Source organism: Schistocerca gregaria, chromosome 5 (genome assembly GCF_023897955.1).
Source record: "Schistocerca gregaria isolate iqSchGreg1 chromosome 5, iqSchGreg1.2, whole genome shotgun sequence".
Taxonomy (NCBI): domain Eukaryota; kingdom Metazoa; phylum Arthropoda; class Insecta; order Orthoptera; family Acrididae; genus Schistocerca; species Schistocerca gregaria.
This window is the reverse complement of record NC_064924.1, coordinates 358,247,830-358,266,161: the sequence shown is the minus strand read 5'-3', so window position 1 is coordinate 358,266,161 and position 18,332 is coordinate 358,247,830. Positions and strand designations below refer to the sequence as shown.

General features: G+C 39.2%; 1 protein-coding gene across 1 annotated transcript in view; it reads left to right on the top strand.

The window, feature by feature from the left end:
- Positions 1-18,332, top strand: part of LOC126273342 (neural-cadherin-like) — a 597,074-nt gene that overhangs the window by 404,117 nt on the left and 174,625 nt on the right. Inside the window, exons 13-15 of the mRNA XM_049976888.1 lie at positions 16,674-16,842; positions 16,924-17,130; positions 17,227-17,498. Coding sequence (XP_049832845.1) covers positions 16,674-16,842; positions 16,924-17,130; positions 17,227-17,498 — 648 coding nt within the window. The remainder of the gene's footprint in view (positions 1-16,673; positions 16,843-16,923; positions 17,131-17,226; positions 17,499-18,332) is intronic.

Sequence of the window (18,332 nt, the reverse complement as noted above, 5' to 3'; positions counted from 1 at the left end):
GCTAGCTGCGCAGCATTTGTGCACCGCCGCCGTCAGTGTCAGCCAGTTTGCAGTGGCATACGGAGCTCCATCGCAGTCTTTAACACTGGTAGCATGCCGCGACAGCGTGGATGTGAACCGTATGTGCAGTTGACGGACTTTGAGCGAGGGCGTATAGTGGGCATGCGGGAGGCCGGGTGGACGTAACGCCGAATTGCTCAACACGTGGGGTGTGAGGTCTCCACAGTACATCGATGTTGTCGCCAGTGGTCGGAGGAAGGTGCACGTGCCCGTCAACCTGAGACCGGACCGCAGCGACGCACGGATGCACGCCAAGACCGTAGGATCCTACGCAGTGCCATAGGGGACCGCACCGCCACTTCCTAGCAAATTAGGGACACTGTTGCTCCTGGGGTATCGGCGAGGACCATTCGCAACCATCTCCATGAAGCTGGGCTACGGTCCCGCACACCGTTAGGCCATCTTCCGCTCACGCCCCAACATCGTGCAGCCCGCCTCCAGTGGTGTCGCGACAGGCGTGAATGGAGGGACGAATGGAGACGTGTCGTCTTCAGCGATGAGAGTCGCTTCTGCCTGGGTGCCAAAGATGGTCGTATGCATATTTCGCGTCGTGCAGGTGAGCGCCACAATCAGGACTGCATACGACCGAGGCACACATGGCCAACACCTGGGATCATGGTGTGGGGAGTGATAACCTACACTGGCCGTGCACCTCTGGTGATCGTCGAGGGGACACTGAATAGTGCACGGTACATCCAAACAGTCATCGAACCCATCGTTCTACCATTCCTAGACCGGTAAGGGAACTTGCTGTTCCAACAGGACAATGCATGTCCGCATGTATCCCGTGCCACCCAACGTGCTCTAGAAGGTGTAAGTCAACTACCCTGGCCAGCAAGATCTCCAGATCTGTCCCCCATTGAGCATGTTTGGGACTGGATGAAGCGTCATCTCATGCGGTCTGCACGTCCAGCACGAACGCTGGTCCAACTGAGGCGCCAGGTGGAAATGGCATGGCAAGCCGTTCCACAGGACTACATCCAGCATCTCTACCATCGTCTCCATGGGTGAATAGCAGCCTGCATTGCTGCGAAAGGTGGATATACACTGTACTAGTGCCAACATTGTGCATGCTCTGTTGCCTGTGTCTATGTGCCTGTGGTTCTGTCAGTGTGATCATGTGATGTATTTCACCCCAGGAATGTGTCAATAAAGTTTCCCCTTCCTGGGGCAATGAATTCACGGTGTTCTTATTTCAATTTCCAGGAGTGTATAAACCAGCGGTATGAGGTCTACACTAGCTGGTATTGTATTTATCTGTTTGTGTACAATTAGAAGAAGACGTGCAGCAACACCAACTCACTTTTATCTATTATTTTCTGCGTTTGTTAAAATGTCAAGTATTTTCACCTGTATAAGGTGTGTGCAAAAGTGTGTGACAGTTTTACACAATGCTGAATGCTTTACATGCTTAACATATTTTAATGCTGTGGCAGGTATTTTCTGAAGAAAGTAAAGGATTGTCATGAACTAATAAACAACTGTGAATATAGTAAAATGCCAGAGTCTGACACCCTGCCCAGAAATGAAAACAGCCATACAGGTGCACTGCACTATTTATCACATATCACCTAAACACAACACAATCACACTCCTGTATGTAATGTACTGGCCTATTCACAAAGTAAATATCAGTAGTATAGTCACACAACATATGGCTTAGCAACACAAATGGCAGTGTGCTGCTGATGTGAAAATTGTAGAGGCTCAAGTCTCTGCTCTTTTTTTAATAAGCATTTGTTTGTTTTGTAATTGAATCATTTCTAGTCAGCGTATTTTGCTATTTTGCACTTACATACTACAAGCAGTGAAGTGTTTTAGTGACCTTTCTCTAACCTGACTTTTAAGTGTATGTAATTACTTGAAGTATTAATTTCATGATTTATGAATTTTAAATTCAGATTTTTGAACCATATTTTAAAAAGCTGAAAATATGTTAAATGAACTGTGTAAAAATTTGTGTCTGGTAATCAGAATAACATTAGCAGGTAGAATGACTTCATCAAGAAAGATCTTTAAATGTAAAAACGCACAGAAATAATATAGTGAAGAACAAACTAGTGGTGTGCATCTGATAAACAGTCCCACTGTGTTTAGGGGACAGAAAAATTATTGCAACACGTGAAATCCTGATCCTTAGTGGAATGCTAAATAGACATTAGGACAAATGAATAGCATTCGTGCTGAATATAAGATATACACTTAACTTGGGAACAAATTGAAGCCACTTCCTTTAAAAGGGTATGCTACCAAAAGGGTGTTGTTGGAGTCACATGTACAGAATCTCAAAATGCATCTCCAGCACCAATCCTCACTGAAGAAGTTCCACGTCATCTAAACACTGTGTGCCATGTTCAGTGGTCATGCTTGAACTAAGCCATAGCGTACCAGTGGCCAAATGTAATTGTCAGTGGACTTCTGTGTAGTGGATGTTATTGGCCATTTAAATATACTCGTTAATACATGAGCAAGAAAACAAACTTGTGGACATGTTAATATTCATATTAACTCAATAATTTTTAATGTTATAGATAAGTAATCTACTATCCAAATAGAAAACAAACTTTAAGCTTTATCTGAATTTCCATGCTGTGAATGATGTCCAAGTATTTCCTATTGACAGAATATGATAAAAAATGAAATGTTTTTGTTGTAAACCTATGCTATCAACTATTGTAAAAGAATGAATCCAAGATATTTTTATAGTGCATGTTTATTTCTCTGTGTGTTTTAATTCTGAATGCACCATAGAAGTGCACACTTTCAAGGGAATTATGCCAATGCACAAACACTAAGCCTTGGCTTTTCTGTGTGTATGCTTGTGATCAGTGGGGTGGACAACCAGGAAGACAACAATGTGTGCATGCGCCGCAAGCATTCCCAGGAGATCAAACCAGCCAGCCTGGTGATATCACACAGCTGCGTCTGCTGTTAGCACCCAAGTCTAATGTCACAGTCCGCGTCTGATATCGCTCCTCTGATGAAGTTGCAGTCAGCATTGTTTCGTGTGCACAACTCAACAATTGTTCAAAATCAACGCTCACCCCCAGAGCATCGTGTTGCTTTTATATCCCACTGATAAAGGTCAAGTGCACTAAGAACTTCACAATAACTGAACAGAACCACAGTTTTTATCAGACGAGAAAAAGGAATGTACATATTAACTTTTCTTTCCAATGTTTCAATGTATAAAGATTGAATGACTGCTCATGACTGAGTAGTGAATTTTATCATAGTTATTCATGGGGCGCTGTAATATCCTTTTCTAAAAATTCTATATTTAATGTAAAGATTTATGTAAAGAGATGACTCGATGTTCATATGTGCATGATCTGTGCATTAAAAGAATCTATAGACTTCAAATTAGTTAGAGAGCATCTAGGAAAAGCCTGGCTGTAAGCACTTTTCTTTCTGCTTTCAACCTCCCTAGTGTAAGCATCATGTGTTCTAGTTGTAGCTATTTCACAATATACTAACTTATTTTTAGTTACTTATGTGCTATTTTATTATTAATCCTTCCGTCCATATGTTTACTGTCATTATTTTTCAGCATTTCTAGCAGGGAAGACATAAGACTTTGATGTCGCTGCAATTCACCATTGGCATGATTTCAGTACTTATTTGCACATTTCATTCTTACCTATTGTGTCTGTGGAACCTGCAGTCATTTAGAAAAGAAGTTTGCATTTGTTTTAAATCAGTCATACAACACAGAGTGACTAACAAATCATGGTATGCAAATTATGTTTACTAACATTCAATTGGTGCACATCCTCTGTTGCACCACTCCCAATGCCAATCTGGGACTACAATCTTCATTCTGGTAATGAAATTTCAAAATGTTTGAGTTGGAAGACGTGAAAGAAAACTTACAAACATCAAACTTATTCTCATAGTATGTCCATATAACACAGGAATAAGTTTGATGTTGTTACATGAAGTGATATTTTCAGTGGTTTGTTGTTCAGTATACACTTAAGTTATATTGTTCATAGTTTTCCCTCAAGCATTATAAATATTCTGTCCCTGTTCAATACAGATCATGGTAGTGTTTATAAGTGGCTCCACTTGAGGACTGTGGAACTGACTTGCATGTTACATCTGCTGTAACCTGTTGCATAGATATCATCATATGCTTTTTCTATATACATGTTTTTATCTTTCTAACAAAATCCAGGATGGAATGTAACAATATTATAAAAAGGATAATTGCTAGTCACTGTATAGTGGATATGCTGAGTCAGAGATAGGCATTACAAAAAGACTATCACAAAATAAGTTTTTGACCAAGAAGGCAAAGGCCTTTTTGTTACACCTATGTTTTTGTTATGCCTATCAGAGACTCAACATCTCCACTATACGGTGTGTAGCATCTATCCTTTGCATTATATTTTTATTCTATCTGTGCTTATAGGTTAATATAACAATAAAAACAATCACTTTTTGACAGTGTAATGTAATAGGATAGATAAAAAATATACTCACCAAGTGGCAGCTTGACATGCACATAAAAGTAGGTTATAATTAGTCAAGATTTTGCAGCCAGTGGCTCATTCTTCCAGAATGAAAAGGGGTAAATTTCGGAAAAGTCACTCAGAACCATACATAGGTCAGGGCAGACTTACTGCGTGGGATGGGAAGGAAAGGCTCATTGTTGGGGACTGCACCGGACAAGATTTAAAAATCTGAGAGCTTAAAGATGAAAGACATGGTAATATGAAAGACAGATATCACTGCTGAAACATCATGTATGAGTTAGTAAGAATGAAAAACTAAGTGCATTATACATAACAAAGGGAGGATGATGTCAAAAAACAGACAGGTAAGGAAATGAAAGACGAAGAAAACTAAAGCAGAGTGGAGAAATGAATAGTTACTGCGAAGAAATGCTGAGACAGAAGAAATTAATGTAAATTAAGGCCAGGGGGGCTGCAAGAACCAAGGACATGTTGTAGCACTAGTTCCCACTAGAGCAGTTCTGAAAAACAGATGTCTGGGCAAAGAATACAGATGGCGCATGTGCTGAAACAGGCACTGAGGTCACAATTGTCATGTAATAGAGCATGCTCTGCAAAATGATATTGTGTGTTGCCAGTATATACCCTCTGCCTATGCCCATTCATCATAACTGGTAATTTGGTATCAGTCGTGCTGATGTAAACGACAAAATAGTCTATCAGTTGGTATATGATGTGTCATTTCACAGGAGGTTCTCCCTTTGGTAGTACATGTTTTGTCAGTTACAGGGCAGGTATAGATAATGGTAGGAGGGTGCAGTACCAGGATTGGATATGGTGTGTATTGCTGTAAAAAGTCTGCATCCAAACAAATACATTTGCCTCAAATGCCATTGCTGTATTTGTTCAGATGCAAACTCTTTACAGCAATACACCACCATCACTTCAGCCTTCACTGGACGTATTGACCTAGCTCAAAAGCAGATTTTCCAAGCCATCACATCAAGTCATGGCACTGCTGATCCCTCCAAAAAACAGCTTCAGAGCACACTACTGGTCACTCAGTAGTATCCTGATCTGGAATGTATTAAGCAGCTACTCTGACAAGGCCACAACTTCCCAAAATCATGCCTTGAAATAAGATCTGTTCTGTCTGAGGTTTTGCCCATCAAACCCAGAATATCTTTCCATCAACCTCCAAAGCTCTGCAAAATTCTTGTTAGGCCCTATGCTTCTTCTGCACCCATCTACCTGCCATATTGCTCTTACCTTCATTCTAGGGACCTGCATGGTCACCAATGGTGTCTGTTCTTTTGGACATGTCCAAACGAACAGATACCATCTTCATGTAGTTAAGGCTAACCATCCATTGACCTTCTTTTTCTGTGCGGATGCACATACATTGCCAGAACTCTAACGGGCTTGGTAAGATTGTCTGCTGTGAGTAATGAGTGTAACGGGCAGGGGCACTACAAATGTAGTGTGTGGACTTTAAGCTGGGAATGTGGGTCTCATGGGGAGAGTGCAAGGGATAAGTCCCTGCAGTCTATTCTCTGTGCCCTTGGTGGCTCAGATGGATAGAGTGTCTTCCATGTATGCAGGAGATCCCACGTTCTACTCCCAGTCAGGGCACACATTTTCAACAGTCCCTGTTGATGTATATCAATGCCTGTCGACAGCTTAATGCCTTGATTTAACTATCATTTCACATATAAACTTGTCCAGTACCATTGTACAGAATGGGACACAGATGTAAGTAAATAAATGATGCCATGAATAATTAATAGTTAGTTAGTTTCACATTTCATGGATCATTTATACGATTATTAAAAATGATATGGAACAGGTCATTTTACATTCACGTTACAACGCTAATGAAACTTACCAATTCCTATCCACTATGATTCTATGGTGGTTGGCAGAATGCTACTGTTGCTCAGCTGGGAAATGTAGTGGGTAGGATACTTCCGATTTCAGGGCACAATGAGAGGTAGTCAGAACCTTGGCAGGGACTGTGATACAGTTGCTCCAGGCCAGGATGTTATTAAGTCACGGGTGGGATGCTCTTACCATCCTCCAAAGTCCCACTGTCTGACCACAAATGAGGGATATCCTACCTACTACCCTACCTACATCCTCCTACCACACCTTCTCCACTCTGGTCACAAGTATCACTTACTCCACCAAAGGCAGGGCTACCTGGGGGAGCAGTCATGTGCTCTACAAACTAAAGTGTGGCCACTGTCCTGTTTTCTGTGGTGGCATGAGAACCAGCAAGCTGACAGTCCACTTGAATGGCCACAGACAAACTGTGGCCAACAGACAGCTGGACCATCCAGTTGCTGAGCATGCTGCTCAAAACAACATTCTTCATTTCAATCAACACCAAATTTTTGGAATTGTGCAGGTGAGAACTCTTCCTCCAATGTATCCTACATTCCTGTGACCCCTCTGGCCTCAGCCTTCATTAATCCCTGTTCTTCTTTTATATTTTTATTTTATTTAGTATGCATATTCCATGGATCCATACATGTGAGTGATTCGCCTGGATGTGGAACATGTCAATACAATTGTACAAATACAATGAATGCACCAGAATAGTAATATAATACAATGATACAGATATTAATAAGTATCACTTTTTCTCATTTACAAGCTGTTGTTTAACTAGTATAGCAATTCACTCTATAACAGTAAGATAATATTGTACCGTCTATCTAATAACTAAGAGACTAAATACATCTATTATTAAGGGAGTGCATTAATTCTGGAAAAGAATTCATCTAAGGAGTACAGTGGATGGTCAAGCAGGTATTTTTTTAATGTACCTTTGAACAGCGTTTCATTTTCTCTTGTACATTTAATATAATTAGCCAATGCATTAAAAGTCTTTATAGCAGCATACTTTACTTCCTTCTGCACAAGTGATAAATTTTTTAGTTCGACATGTAGATCATGTTTACCTCTAGTATTGTAATTATGGTATGAGCAGTTTGTTTCATACTGAGCGTAATCTTTATTAACTACATTCATCAGAGAGTATATGTACTGACATGTTGTGGTCAGTATACCTAACTGTGTGAAAAGTTTTCTACGTGAGGTTCATGGAGGAACCCTACACATGATTCTGACTGCTCTCTTCTGAGCAGTTAAAATTTTTTTCTCTGGTTGGTGAGTTACCCCAGAAGATTATAACATAACTCATTAATGAGTAAAAGCATCCAAAGTAAACTGATTTTAAAATGTTGATGTCCCCAAAATGAGTAATGATTCTTAGAGCAAAAGTTGCTGATGAAAGCCTTTTTAGAGTAAGGGACACATGCTGTTCCCAGTTGAGCCTACTATCAGTGTGAACCCCCAGGAATTTAGTGGAGTGCACCTGTTCTAGTTCCTGGTTGCATTGAGCAATTACCATATTTTCTAGAGTTTTATGTCTTGTGTGGAACTGTATAAAATTAGTTTTTTTAATATTAACTGAAAGAGAATTAATTGAAAACTGAGCTGTAACTTCTCTAAGTTATCATTAACATCAGTCTCCAGATCAGCAGTAGACTTACCATCTACTACAATGCTTGTATCATCAGCAAACATTGTGAATTCACAATTTTTACTAATGGACAGGGGTAAATCATTAACATATATTAAAAACAGCAAGGGTCCAAGGACAGATCCCTGGGGAACTCCATGTTAAATTTTGCCCCATTCAGAATCCACTAGATTAGAAGATCCTTTGTTGCAGTCATTTAGAACCACCTTTTGTTTCCTGTCTTCAAGATATGATTTTAGCCAGTTACCTATAGGTCCTTTGATTCCGTTATGATAGGCCTCCTCCAAGAGTATCTTGTGGTTTATACAATAAAAGGCCTTGGAAATACCACAGAAGACACCAGATGGTGACTTCTTACTATTAATAGACTCCAAGGCATCATTTGTGAGTGAATATATGGCACACTCTGTGGAAACCCCTTTTTGAAAACCAAACTGTCTGTGGTTAATATTATTAAGTTTATAAAGATGTGCCACAATCATGTTATACACTGCCTTTTCAAGAACCTTTGAAAATGTTGTTAAGAGAGAGATAGGACAATAATTTTTGACATCTGTAGAATCGCCAGACTTGAAAAGGGGTCTAACAATGGCATATTTCATATTTTGTATTAACGTCATTTGCAAGATAAACATACCTCCAGTCAGTCTTCCAAATGCATAATTTGAAGTTTTGGATATTTTCCTCATTCATGTTTCTAATGGTTTTCCACTGTACTCCAGTACATGTATTTAAGTTGTCAATTTGAGTATTTGCCCATCATGATCAGAGAGACCATTTATGACATTTTCAACTTTGATGTGATGAGTTCTACTCATATCTAGAAAGATATTGTCTATTGTCTATTAGAGTGAAGTAGTTCTTGTGGGAAAACTGACAGTGGAGACAAGTTTGTAGGTATGCATTAAATTTGCAAACTCTGTCGTAGAAGATGAGCTTTCTAGGAAATCTATATTAAAATCTCCAGTCACTATAATGTTCCTATTTTTCCTTGTGAGATACAATAGCACAGAATTTAATTGTTTCATGAATACTTTAAAATTACCAGATGGAGCTCTGTATACTGCTACGATTACTAGTTTCTTGTTAGCTCCTACCATTTCTGTGACACATGCCTCAAAGTCCTTCTCTACATAATATTTATCTACATCGATTGTATTAAAGGACAGACTGTTTTTCATATAAATAGCTGCTCCACCTTTGCACATATGCTTTCTACAAAATTAGGTAGATAATACATAGCTTGATATGTTGAGCATTTTCATGGCAAAATGCCATGAACAAATGCAGCTAGAGCAACATTATGCAGGCAAGAACCTCAGCCATTTACTCAGTAATATTACAGACAACATGACTGTCGAGCTACCTACTATACTGATACGGGACTGCAGCTGGCAACCCCGTCTAATTGCTGATAGAATTTCACACCACATTTGAAATCACAGGTGGTTGGTATATTTTGAGAGAGTTTGACTGTGCCCTAATCAAAGTTTACCTTTAGTCAAGCTAAGGAATCTTCCACAGGTGTCCTGTGCAAAGTGATGGTATTCCAAGGATTACACTTGGACAAGAAGGTCCTACATGTCAGCCTTGAGGCCGCAACACTTTTCGCCCATACAGCACTGGAAGATGCCTTATCTCTGGACAAACCTTTCGATAATGACACAGTCGGAGTCTTTTAACGTGCTCTAACCATCACTCATTTCAAATGTGTGAAATTTTGTGAGCAAATAGACAGGATTCTCATGGGTACCTTTTGGCTCTGCATGTGGGTAATCCATACCTAGAACAGTTCGAATATGTAGCACTAAATACTGCTTGCTTAAAATCAAAGCATTCTACAGATACATAGGTGACATATTTGTGGTGTGGCCAAACAGCTCTAGAACACCTACAGCAGTTTCTATTTCATCTCAGTGGCATTCACAGCAGGATCAAGTTCACTGTGGAGTTCGAAGAGAATGCACACCTACCCTTCTTGGAAATTTTGATCGAGAGAAATTTAGGCTCCTAAATGGGAGATTTGGACTATGGTAAGTATATGCACATGGACCTTAATGCTTGGAGTTTCCATCATCCATCTCAACAGAGCTTGATACCAACCACCATAGTATATCAAAGAGCCAGGGCCATCTGCAACAGGTAGAGTTTGCTAAATGAGTTACAGCATCTGCAGAAAACTTTCAGTAAAAATGTGTTACAATGAGATAGAAATAAGATTTGCCTTAAAGGCAAATAAGAGGAGGGAGGAGAAACCAGAACAAGCTAAATGTGGGCCATTCCTGTGATATGCAGGGCTGCCAACAGGCATTGTCATTAAAATAATGGGCATACATCAAATAAATACCATTCTCCATGCAACCTGGAAAATTAACGACATGCTTGGCTCATCCAAGGACTGTACACAGCAATTATTTACAGTATTGAGTGCAAATATTGGATTCAGTACTTCGGGCAGTCACACTGATGCATCTAGCACCTCCATATGGAACACAGCAGAAATGTTCAACCAACCTTGACAAATGACCTCACTGTTCACTCAGCCTCTGTATTAAGCAACTAACATGTTAGGCTGTAAGAAATACATAATCTTAATTTCAGTTAACTTAATCCACCTAATTTCAATTTAAAAAATTACCATATGGTAAACTTCATTGTAATGAAGAAATCCGCTGTTACGCAAACACTGTTCATTCTTTTACATTGGCATGGCTATCACCTAGTTATCAGTTAGGATGAATGGGCATAGGCAGAGGGTGTGTTCCATTGACTCACAATATCCTGTTGCAGAGCAAGCTGACAACATGACAGTCAGGATCTTGGTGCCTGTTTTACCATAAGCACCATCTGGATTCTTCCTCCAGACCAGTTTCTCAGAACTCTGCAAGTGGGAACTCATGCTGCAACGTGTCCTTGGCTCTCGCCACCCTCCTGGCATTAATATGTGTTAAGTATTTCCATCTTGGCATTTCTTAACAGTAATTACTCATTTCTTCACTCCATTTTAATTTCTATAACTTTCATTTTCCAACCTGTCTACTTTTCGCTGTCCCCACACCCCTCTCTGTTATATACAAAGCTCTTAACTTTTCACTCTTATCAACTCATGCAAGAAGTGTAAGCAGTAAATCTGTCTCACATATTACCGTGTCTTCCACCTTTAAACTCTCAGGTTTTCGAATCTCATCCAGTGCAGTCCCCAACAATGATTCTTTTCTTGTCATTCTTTCTGATAAGTCTCCCCTGACCGAGTGTTCTGGATGACTTTTGTGACTGTACCCCTTTTCCTAAACCTCTCCAGCCCTTTGCCTTCATCCCCTCTTCTTTCCCCTTCAACCCTGCTGACAGAAGAAGGAGCCACTGGCTCCAAAACATTGTCTAATTATAACCTTCTTCTATGTGCATGTCTTGCTGCCACTTGGTGAGTAGATTTCTTATCTATCCCATTGTGTTTATAGGCTGATTGATAATGACTTGAAAGTCTTGGTTATAGCCAGGTAGGATACCACTTGAGTGCTTTCACCCATGACATAGTTGCACTGCACTGTATTGTGTTGTGTGAAGCCATCAAGCCATGGGGTGTTTGTTTTGGTCAGGAAGCAAAATGTTGCTGTAGAGGGTGCAAATGTATGAAGAAGTGGTTTGCTCTAGCAGTTTATGTCATAGGTATCCTGGACTAGGACTGAGCTGTTGAAGTTTGGGATACCAGATTTTGTAATAGTGAGTGACTGGCAAAATGTTCTAGGGCTGAACTGTTGTAGTCTTCAGTCCAGAGACTGATTTCATGCAGATCTCCATGCTAATCTATTCTGTACAAGCTACTACTGCGACCTATATCCTTCTGAGTCTGCTTACTGTATTCATCTTTTGGTCTCCCTCTATGATTTTCATCCTCCACACGTCCTTTCAGTATTGGTTATCCCTTGATGTTTCAGAATGTGTCCTATCAAACAATCCCTTCTTCGAGTCAGGTTGTGTCACAAATTTCTTTTTTCCGCCGTTCTGTTTGGTACCTCCTTAGTTATGATATCTATCCATTTAGTCTTCAGAATTCTTCTGTAGCACAACATTTCAAAAGCTTCTATTCTCTCCTTGTCTGAACTGTTTATCATTCATGTTTCACTTCCATACATGGCTGCACTACAGAAGAATACATTCAGAAAAAACTTCCTAACACTTATTTCTATCTATATTCCATGTTAACAAACTTCTTTTCTTATGAAATACTTTTCTTGCCATTCCCAGTCTATATTTTATACCCTTTCTACTTTGGCCATCATCAGTTATTTTGCTACCCATACAGTATAACTGATCACCTACTTTAAGTGTCTTGTTTCTGAATCTGATTTCCTCATCATCACCTGATTTAATTTGACTACATTCAATTATCCTTGTTTTGCTTTTGTTGATTTCATCAGAGGTTTTATTTCTTATCTCTGGTGTTTAATTCCTACTCAAAATTTTTCTTTGGTTCCTTTACTGCTTGATCAATATACAGATTGAATAACATAGGGGATAAGCTATAACCCTGTCCCACTCCTTTCTCAACCACTTCATCCCTTTCACACACCTTGAATCTTTTGTGTGGTTTCTGTACAAGTTGTAAATAGCATTTTTCTCCTTCAATTTTACAGCTGCTGACTTTGGAATTACAAAGAAGTATTCCAATCATCACTGTTAAAATTTTTCTTTAAGTCTACAAATACTATAAACATAGGTTTTCCTTTCTTTAATCTGTCTTCTAAGGAAGGTTGTAGGATCAGTACTGCCTTGCATGTTCCTACATTTCTGCAGAATCTAGACTGATCTTCCCAGAGGTTGGCTTCTACTAGTTTTTCGATTCATCTGTTAGTATTTTGCAACTGTGACTTATTAAACTGATAATCTCGTAATATACACACCTGTCAGCACCTGCTTTCTTTGGAACTGGAATGATTATGTTCTTCTTGAAGTCTGAGGGTATGTCCCCTATCTCATACATCTTGCCCACCAGATGGAAGTGTTTTGTTGTGGGTGGTTCTCCAACACCATCAGTAGTTCTGTTGGAAAGCTGTCTACTCATGGAGTCTTGTTTCTACTTTGGTCTTTCAGGGCTCCATTTTGCACCTCCTATTAATCCTTTTCCAGGTGTTTGTGTTCCCTTTTGTCTGCTTTATTTATGGCATTTTTATATTTTCTTCTTTCATCTATTAATTCAATATCTCCTATGTTATCCAAGGATTTCTACAAGGCCTTGTCTTTTTACTTACATAATCCTCTGCTCTATTTCATCTCTCAGAGCCACCCATTTGTCTTCCACTGCATTCCTTTCCCCTGCTCTTGTCAACTGTTGCCTGAAGCTTGATCTGAATCTTTCAACAGTCTATGGTTCTTTCAACTTATCAAGGTTTCAGCTCCTTATTTTCCTACCATTTTTGGAATTTCTTCAGTTTTAATCTACAGTCCATAACCAAAAATTGGGTTAGAACCTACATCTGACTCTATAAATGTTTTACAATTTAAAATCTGGTTCCAAAATCTCTGTCTTACCGTTATATAATCAATCTGAATTCTTCCAGTGTCTCCAGATGTCTTCCACATATACAGCCTTCTTTCATGCTGCTTAAACTAAGTGTTAACATTGATTAAATTGTGTTCAGTGCAGAACTATACCAGACAGCTCCCTCTTTCATACCTTTCCCCCAATCCATATTTATCTACTATTTTTTCATCTCTTTCTTTTCCTGCTATAGTATTCCAGTTCCTCACCGCTATTAAATAGTGGTCTCGCTTAAGTATTTGAATAATTTCTTTTAACTCATCCTACATTTCTTCCATCTCTTCATCTGTGGAGCTAGTTGGCATAAAAACTTGCACTACTGTGGTAGGAGTCTTCTGCAATAATGCTTTCACAATATTGTTCATTGTGGCTTACCGGTATTCCTATTTTTATATTCATTATTAAACCTACTCTTGCATTGCCGTTATTTGATTTTATATTTATAACCTTGCATTCACCATTCACCTGTTCCTCCTGCCACTGAACGTTACTGATTCCCACTATATCCAACTTTAACCTACTCATTTTCTCTTTTTAAATTTTTTTACGTATCTGCCTGATTAAGGGATCTAACATTACATACTCAGATCCGTAGAGTGCCAGATTTGTTTCTCCTGATGATGAAAACCTCATGAGGGACTATTTTACATCCAGAGTATTTTGCCCAAGGGGGTTCAATCGCCATATAACAACACAGTAGAGCTGTATGCCCTCAGGAAAAATTACCACTGTAGTTTTCCAGAAAAGGAGAGTTAGTCATTGCCCTCACCCATCCAGCCCCTTCCTTGTTTTGATACCAGCACTACACAACCCTCATTTCACCATCCCACCCAATCTTCTCATTTTGCTCCTTTTCTGCCCCCCCCCCCCCCCCCACCCCCACTTTCCCCTTCCCTCCATCAATCCTCCCAACTGCACCTAACTGTCCTACCCTCTTTCCATCTTGTCCCAGGGGTGCTCCCCAGAAGCACTACCCTGGCCCCATCCATATCTTACATCCCTCCCCCTCCCCGTCCTAGCCTCCTCCTTACCCCAAATGATTACCACTCCCATCATGCACTGGTGCTGCTTGCAGTGTGGGATCAGTAGCCAGAGATTACAGTCATGTGTGTGAGAGTTGTGTGTGTGTGTGTGTGTGTGTGTGTGTGTGTGTGTGTGTGTGTGTGTGTCTTTTGTCTGTTTTTGACGGAGGCCATACTGGCTGAAAGTTGATTTGTGACTGTCTTTTTGTTGTGCCTATCTGCAACTCAGCCTCCCTGCTGTATGGTGAGTAGCAACTTTCTCTTTCATAATATTGGTACATTCCATCCTGGATTTTCCATTGTTTAAAGTTTAAAGTCTCTATCCTCTACAACATTCACATAAAAATCCTGAAATACAGATACAATAAGATCTACATAGTGTCTTTAAACATATTAAAAATCCTGTTTTAATTTGAGCTAAGTCCAGAGTTATATTTCTTCCCAATACAGGCAAAAATTTTGTGTCTGGTAAGGTTCCTCACTTGCAACCTGGTAGCCGCATTGGTTTGTGCAGTGAAGTGGCAAAACAGTGGCTGAAAATGACAGGCTACTGTTGACGTATTACTGGCAAGAAGGCTAGAAAATTCACTCCAGCCTGTGGTTCAATGAAGATCATGACATCACAATCACAATAAATGAATGCAGCAGTCATTTGACAGATCTGTACAGAGATAGACTGACTGTACAGCCAAACTTTGCCCAATCAAATTCTGTAAATGAACTGTATGTGATGTGGTTTGTATTGTAACAAAAGGTTCAGTACATTAATAATTTACTAGAAGGAGTGGTGTCATTTAGTAGAGATCAGATATTAAGGTAACATTTCACCCAGCATGGAATAAGAAGTAGTAGTGAAGTAGTCTGCAGCTTCCGAACACTCACAGTTATTAGGGCACTGTTTTTTGAATGCATGGTGTCTGTTCCTTTGAAAGAATAGACACAATGCAGATCCTGCAGCTGTGAAACACTACATGTAAATTGAAAGGGGATCACTGTTATCAATTGAAGTGGGACATTAAGTGGAATCAGCAGTGGCTAGCAAAAATGTGTACCAGAGTGAGATTCAAACCCAGGATCTCCTGCTTACTGGGCTATCTCGGTACGATTCATGGCCGATCCACTTTCCCATGGAGTGCCACCTATCCACTGTCACTGTCCTTATACTCCTGTTTGCTACTTAGAGATTCCCACAGGAGGTCAGAGTTATTTATGCAGTAACCACTATGCCATCTGTGCATGGTGGAAATGTGGATGAGCCGTGAAGCAAGCTGAGATAGTCCATACAGATGTTATAATGCTGTGTCCCAGATGGTGCAGTGGTTAACACACTTGCCCAATAATCAGGAGATCCTGGGTTCAAATCCCTGTCCAGTACACATTTTCGCTCACCACCACTGATTCCACTCAATGTCTCACTGCAGCTGATAGCAGTGACCGCCCTTCAATTTACATATTCTGACAGTGGTTTGCAAATGCAAAAGTCAGAATTAATAATCTATGGCAACCATAGTCTATTTCTAATCAATTATCATAGGACAGAACACTTCATTATGGCTCAGTTATGTGTCAGGAATAAGTAAAACACTTCAACCTATTGTGCACTGATGAGTGTAATATCAAAACATGTAAGAGAAAAAAGTATTCACACTAGCTTTGGAGCTCTTACCCTTTTTTCTTGTAAAGGTACACACATTCACACATGAAACCACACAGAGGCCTAAATATGCACTCCCAAAGCCATGGTTATTCTTGCCACAGCCACTGGAGTGCATACAGTTGTATATGTTAATGTTTGTACTTTCACTAGCAGAAGAGCATGTCCTCAAAAGATAGCGTGCATTGTGTCTCCTATTATGTGTTCCCATACTCCACACATCAGTCCACCATAGGTGAGTGGTTGCCTTTCCCTTATTTTACATATTGTACCATCCAGGAGTTTCCAGTAGTGCTTAACTTAATATTAGCTTCCCTATTATAAATAAATATGTTGCACTAAAAAAAGAGAAAATTTTGATAGTGAATCTTTTTTTTAAAAAATTGTTTTACAGGTATAAACTGAAATTCAGAGTTTATGATCACAAGCATAACCAAGCTGACATCCAAGCTAATGTTACCATAACAGTGCAAAATATTTCAGAGGAAAATGTTGAATCTTCTGCTTCAGTTCGAATAGTGGGAGTGTCAGATGAAGATTTCATCAGGACTTGGAGTGATAGAGTGAGCTCAGTTATCATATTTTTTATTCTTATATTCCTTCATGTCCAAAGTATATTGACATATTTGTGTGTGATGTTTCAGACAAATGCTCACACAGCCAGCAAATTAAGCAAACTACGGGACAAAGTCGCTGAACTTTTAAACATTCACAGAGAAACCATTATTGTTTACAGTGTTCAGCTTCATTCAAGAAGTCCACCAATTACTGATGTCAGATTTACAGTTAATGGCTCAAAAAAGTATAAATCCTTTGTTCTGAATGGTTTAATTGCAATGCATAGGAATGAGGTATTTGTACTACTTTTTTATGTGGACAGCAAATTTATGCTTCTTTTTTTCCTGGAAAATAATTTTTCAGTTATTTATTTACTTTTGTGTCCACAGATTGAAAAAGAAGTTGGAATTAATATCACAATGGTTGGTATAAATGAATGCCTTCATGAAACATATAACTGTGAAGGAAGTTGCACAAATAATGTCAGTGTGGATAAAAGGCTCCATTTAGTAAATGCTAATAGAACTGCATTAGTTGGTGTAAAAGTCCATGTGGTGCCAGAATGCACCTGTGCAGTTCACAAATTTATCTTGACAGATAAATGTCACAAAAGCTTTTGCTTCAATGGTGGAAGATGCATAGATACACGATTTGGCCCCAAGTAAGTGAAAAGATATTTATTATTGTTTCAATGCATGCCATTGCTACCTATGGTTTGTTGACATCAATTGATTCATTTCTGAAACTGTGTACTTAAACTATAAAAAGAACAGGAATTCAAATTGTTAATAAAGTCTGTACTGTTATGTATGTCTTTGGACAACATGTCAATCAGTTATAGGTAAGTAGTCATTTCTTCAGAGTTCTGACCATTGCGAAAAAGGTGAGTATGTATCAAGCAAGTAAATTAGATAACACAGAAGTACTAGTAGCAGCAGAACTACCACATACATTTCTCTTAACAGAACATGGGATAAAGAAAAGAAGTTAATCTACAGAAAACACAGGACTCAGAAAAAGCTGTGTACTTCTGAAGATGACAACATAAAGGTGGAGATGTTGTAGTATATGTACACAATGAAATGGGGGATTGCATACCATGGCAAGTGGACAACTGTACAGAAATGCTATTTGAATTGGCAGCAATACTGACAACATTCAAATGGAAAAGAAGTGTTTGATATTAGGGATATACAGATCACCAAATAGTCAGCTAAATGGTTTTCTAAAACAGCTACAAGTTCCATTAGAGAAGGCTATTAGACAATTAACATATGTAATAATAGTAGGTGATCTAAATGTTAATACACTAAAAGAAAGTTGTTACACTAGGAGTTTCAGTGATCTAATCAACACTTATGATATAGATCTGGTAGTAAATAGTCCCATAAGGTGCAGTACAGATATAGAGACATTAATAGATCATGTAATTAACAAAATACCATAATACAGACACAAATTACAGGTAATAAACACAGCTGTTGCTGGGATATTA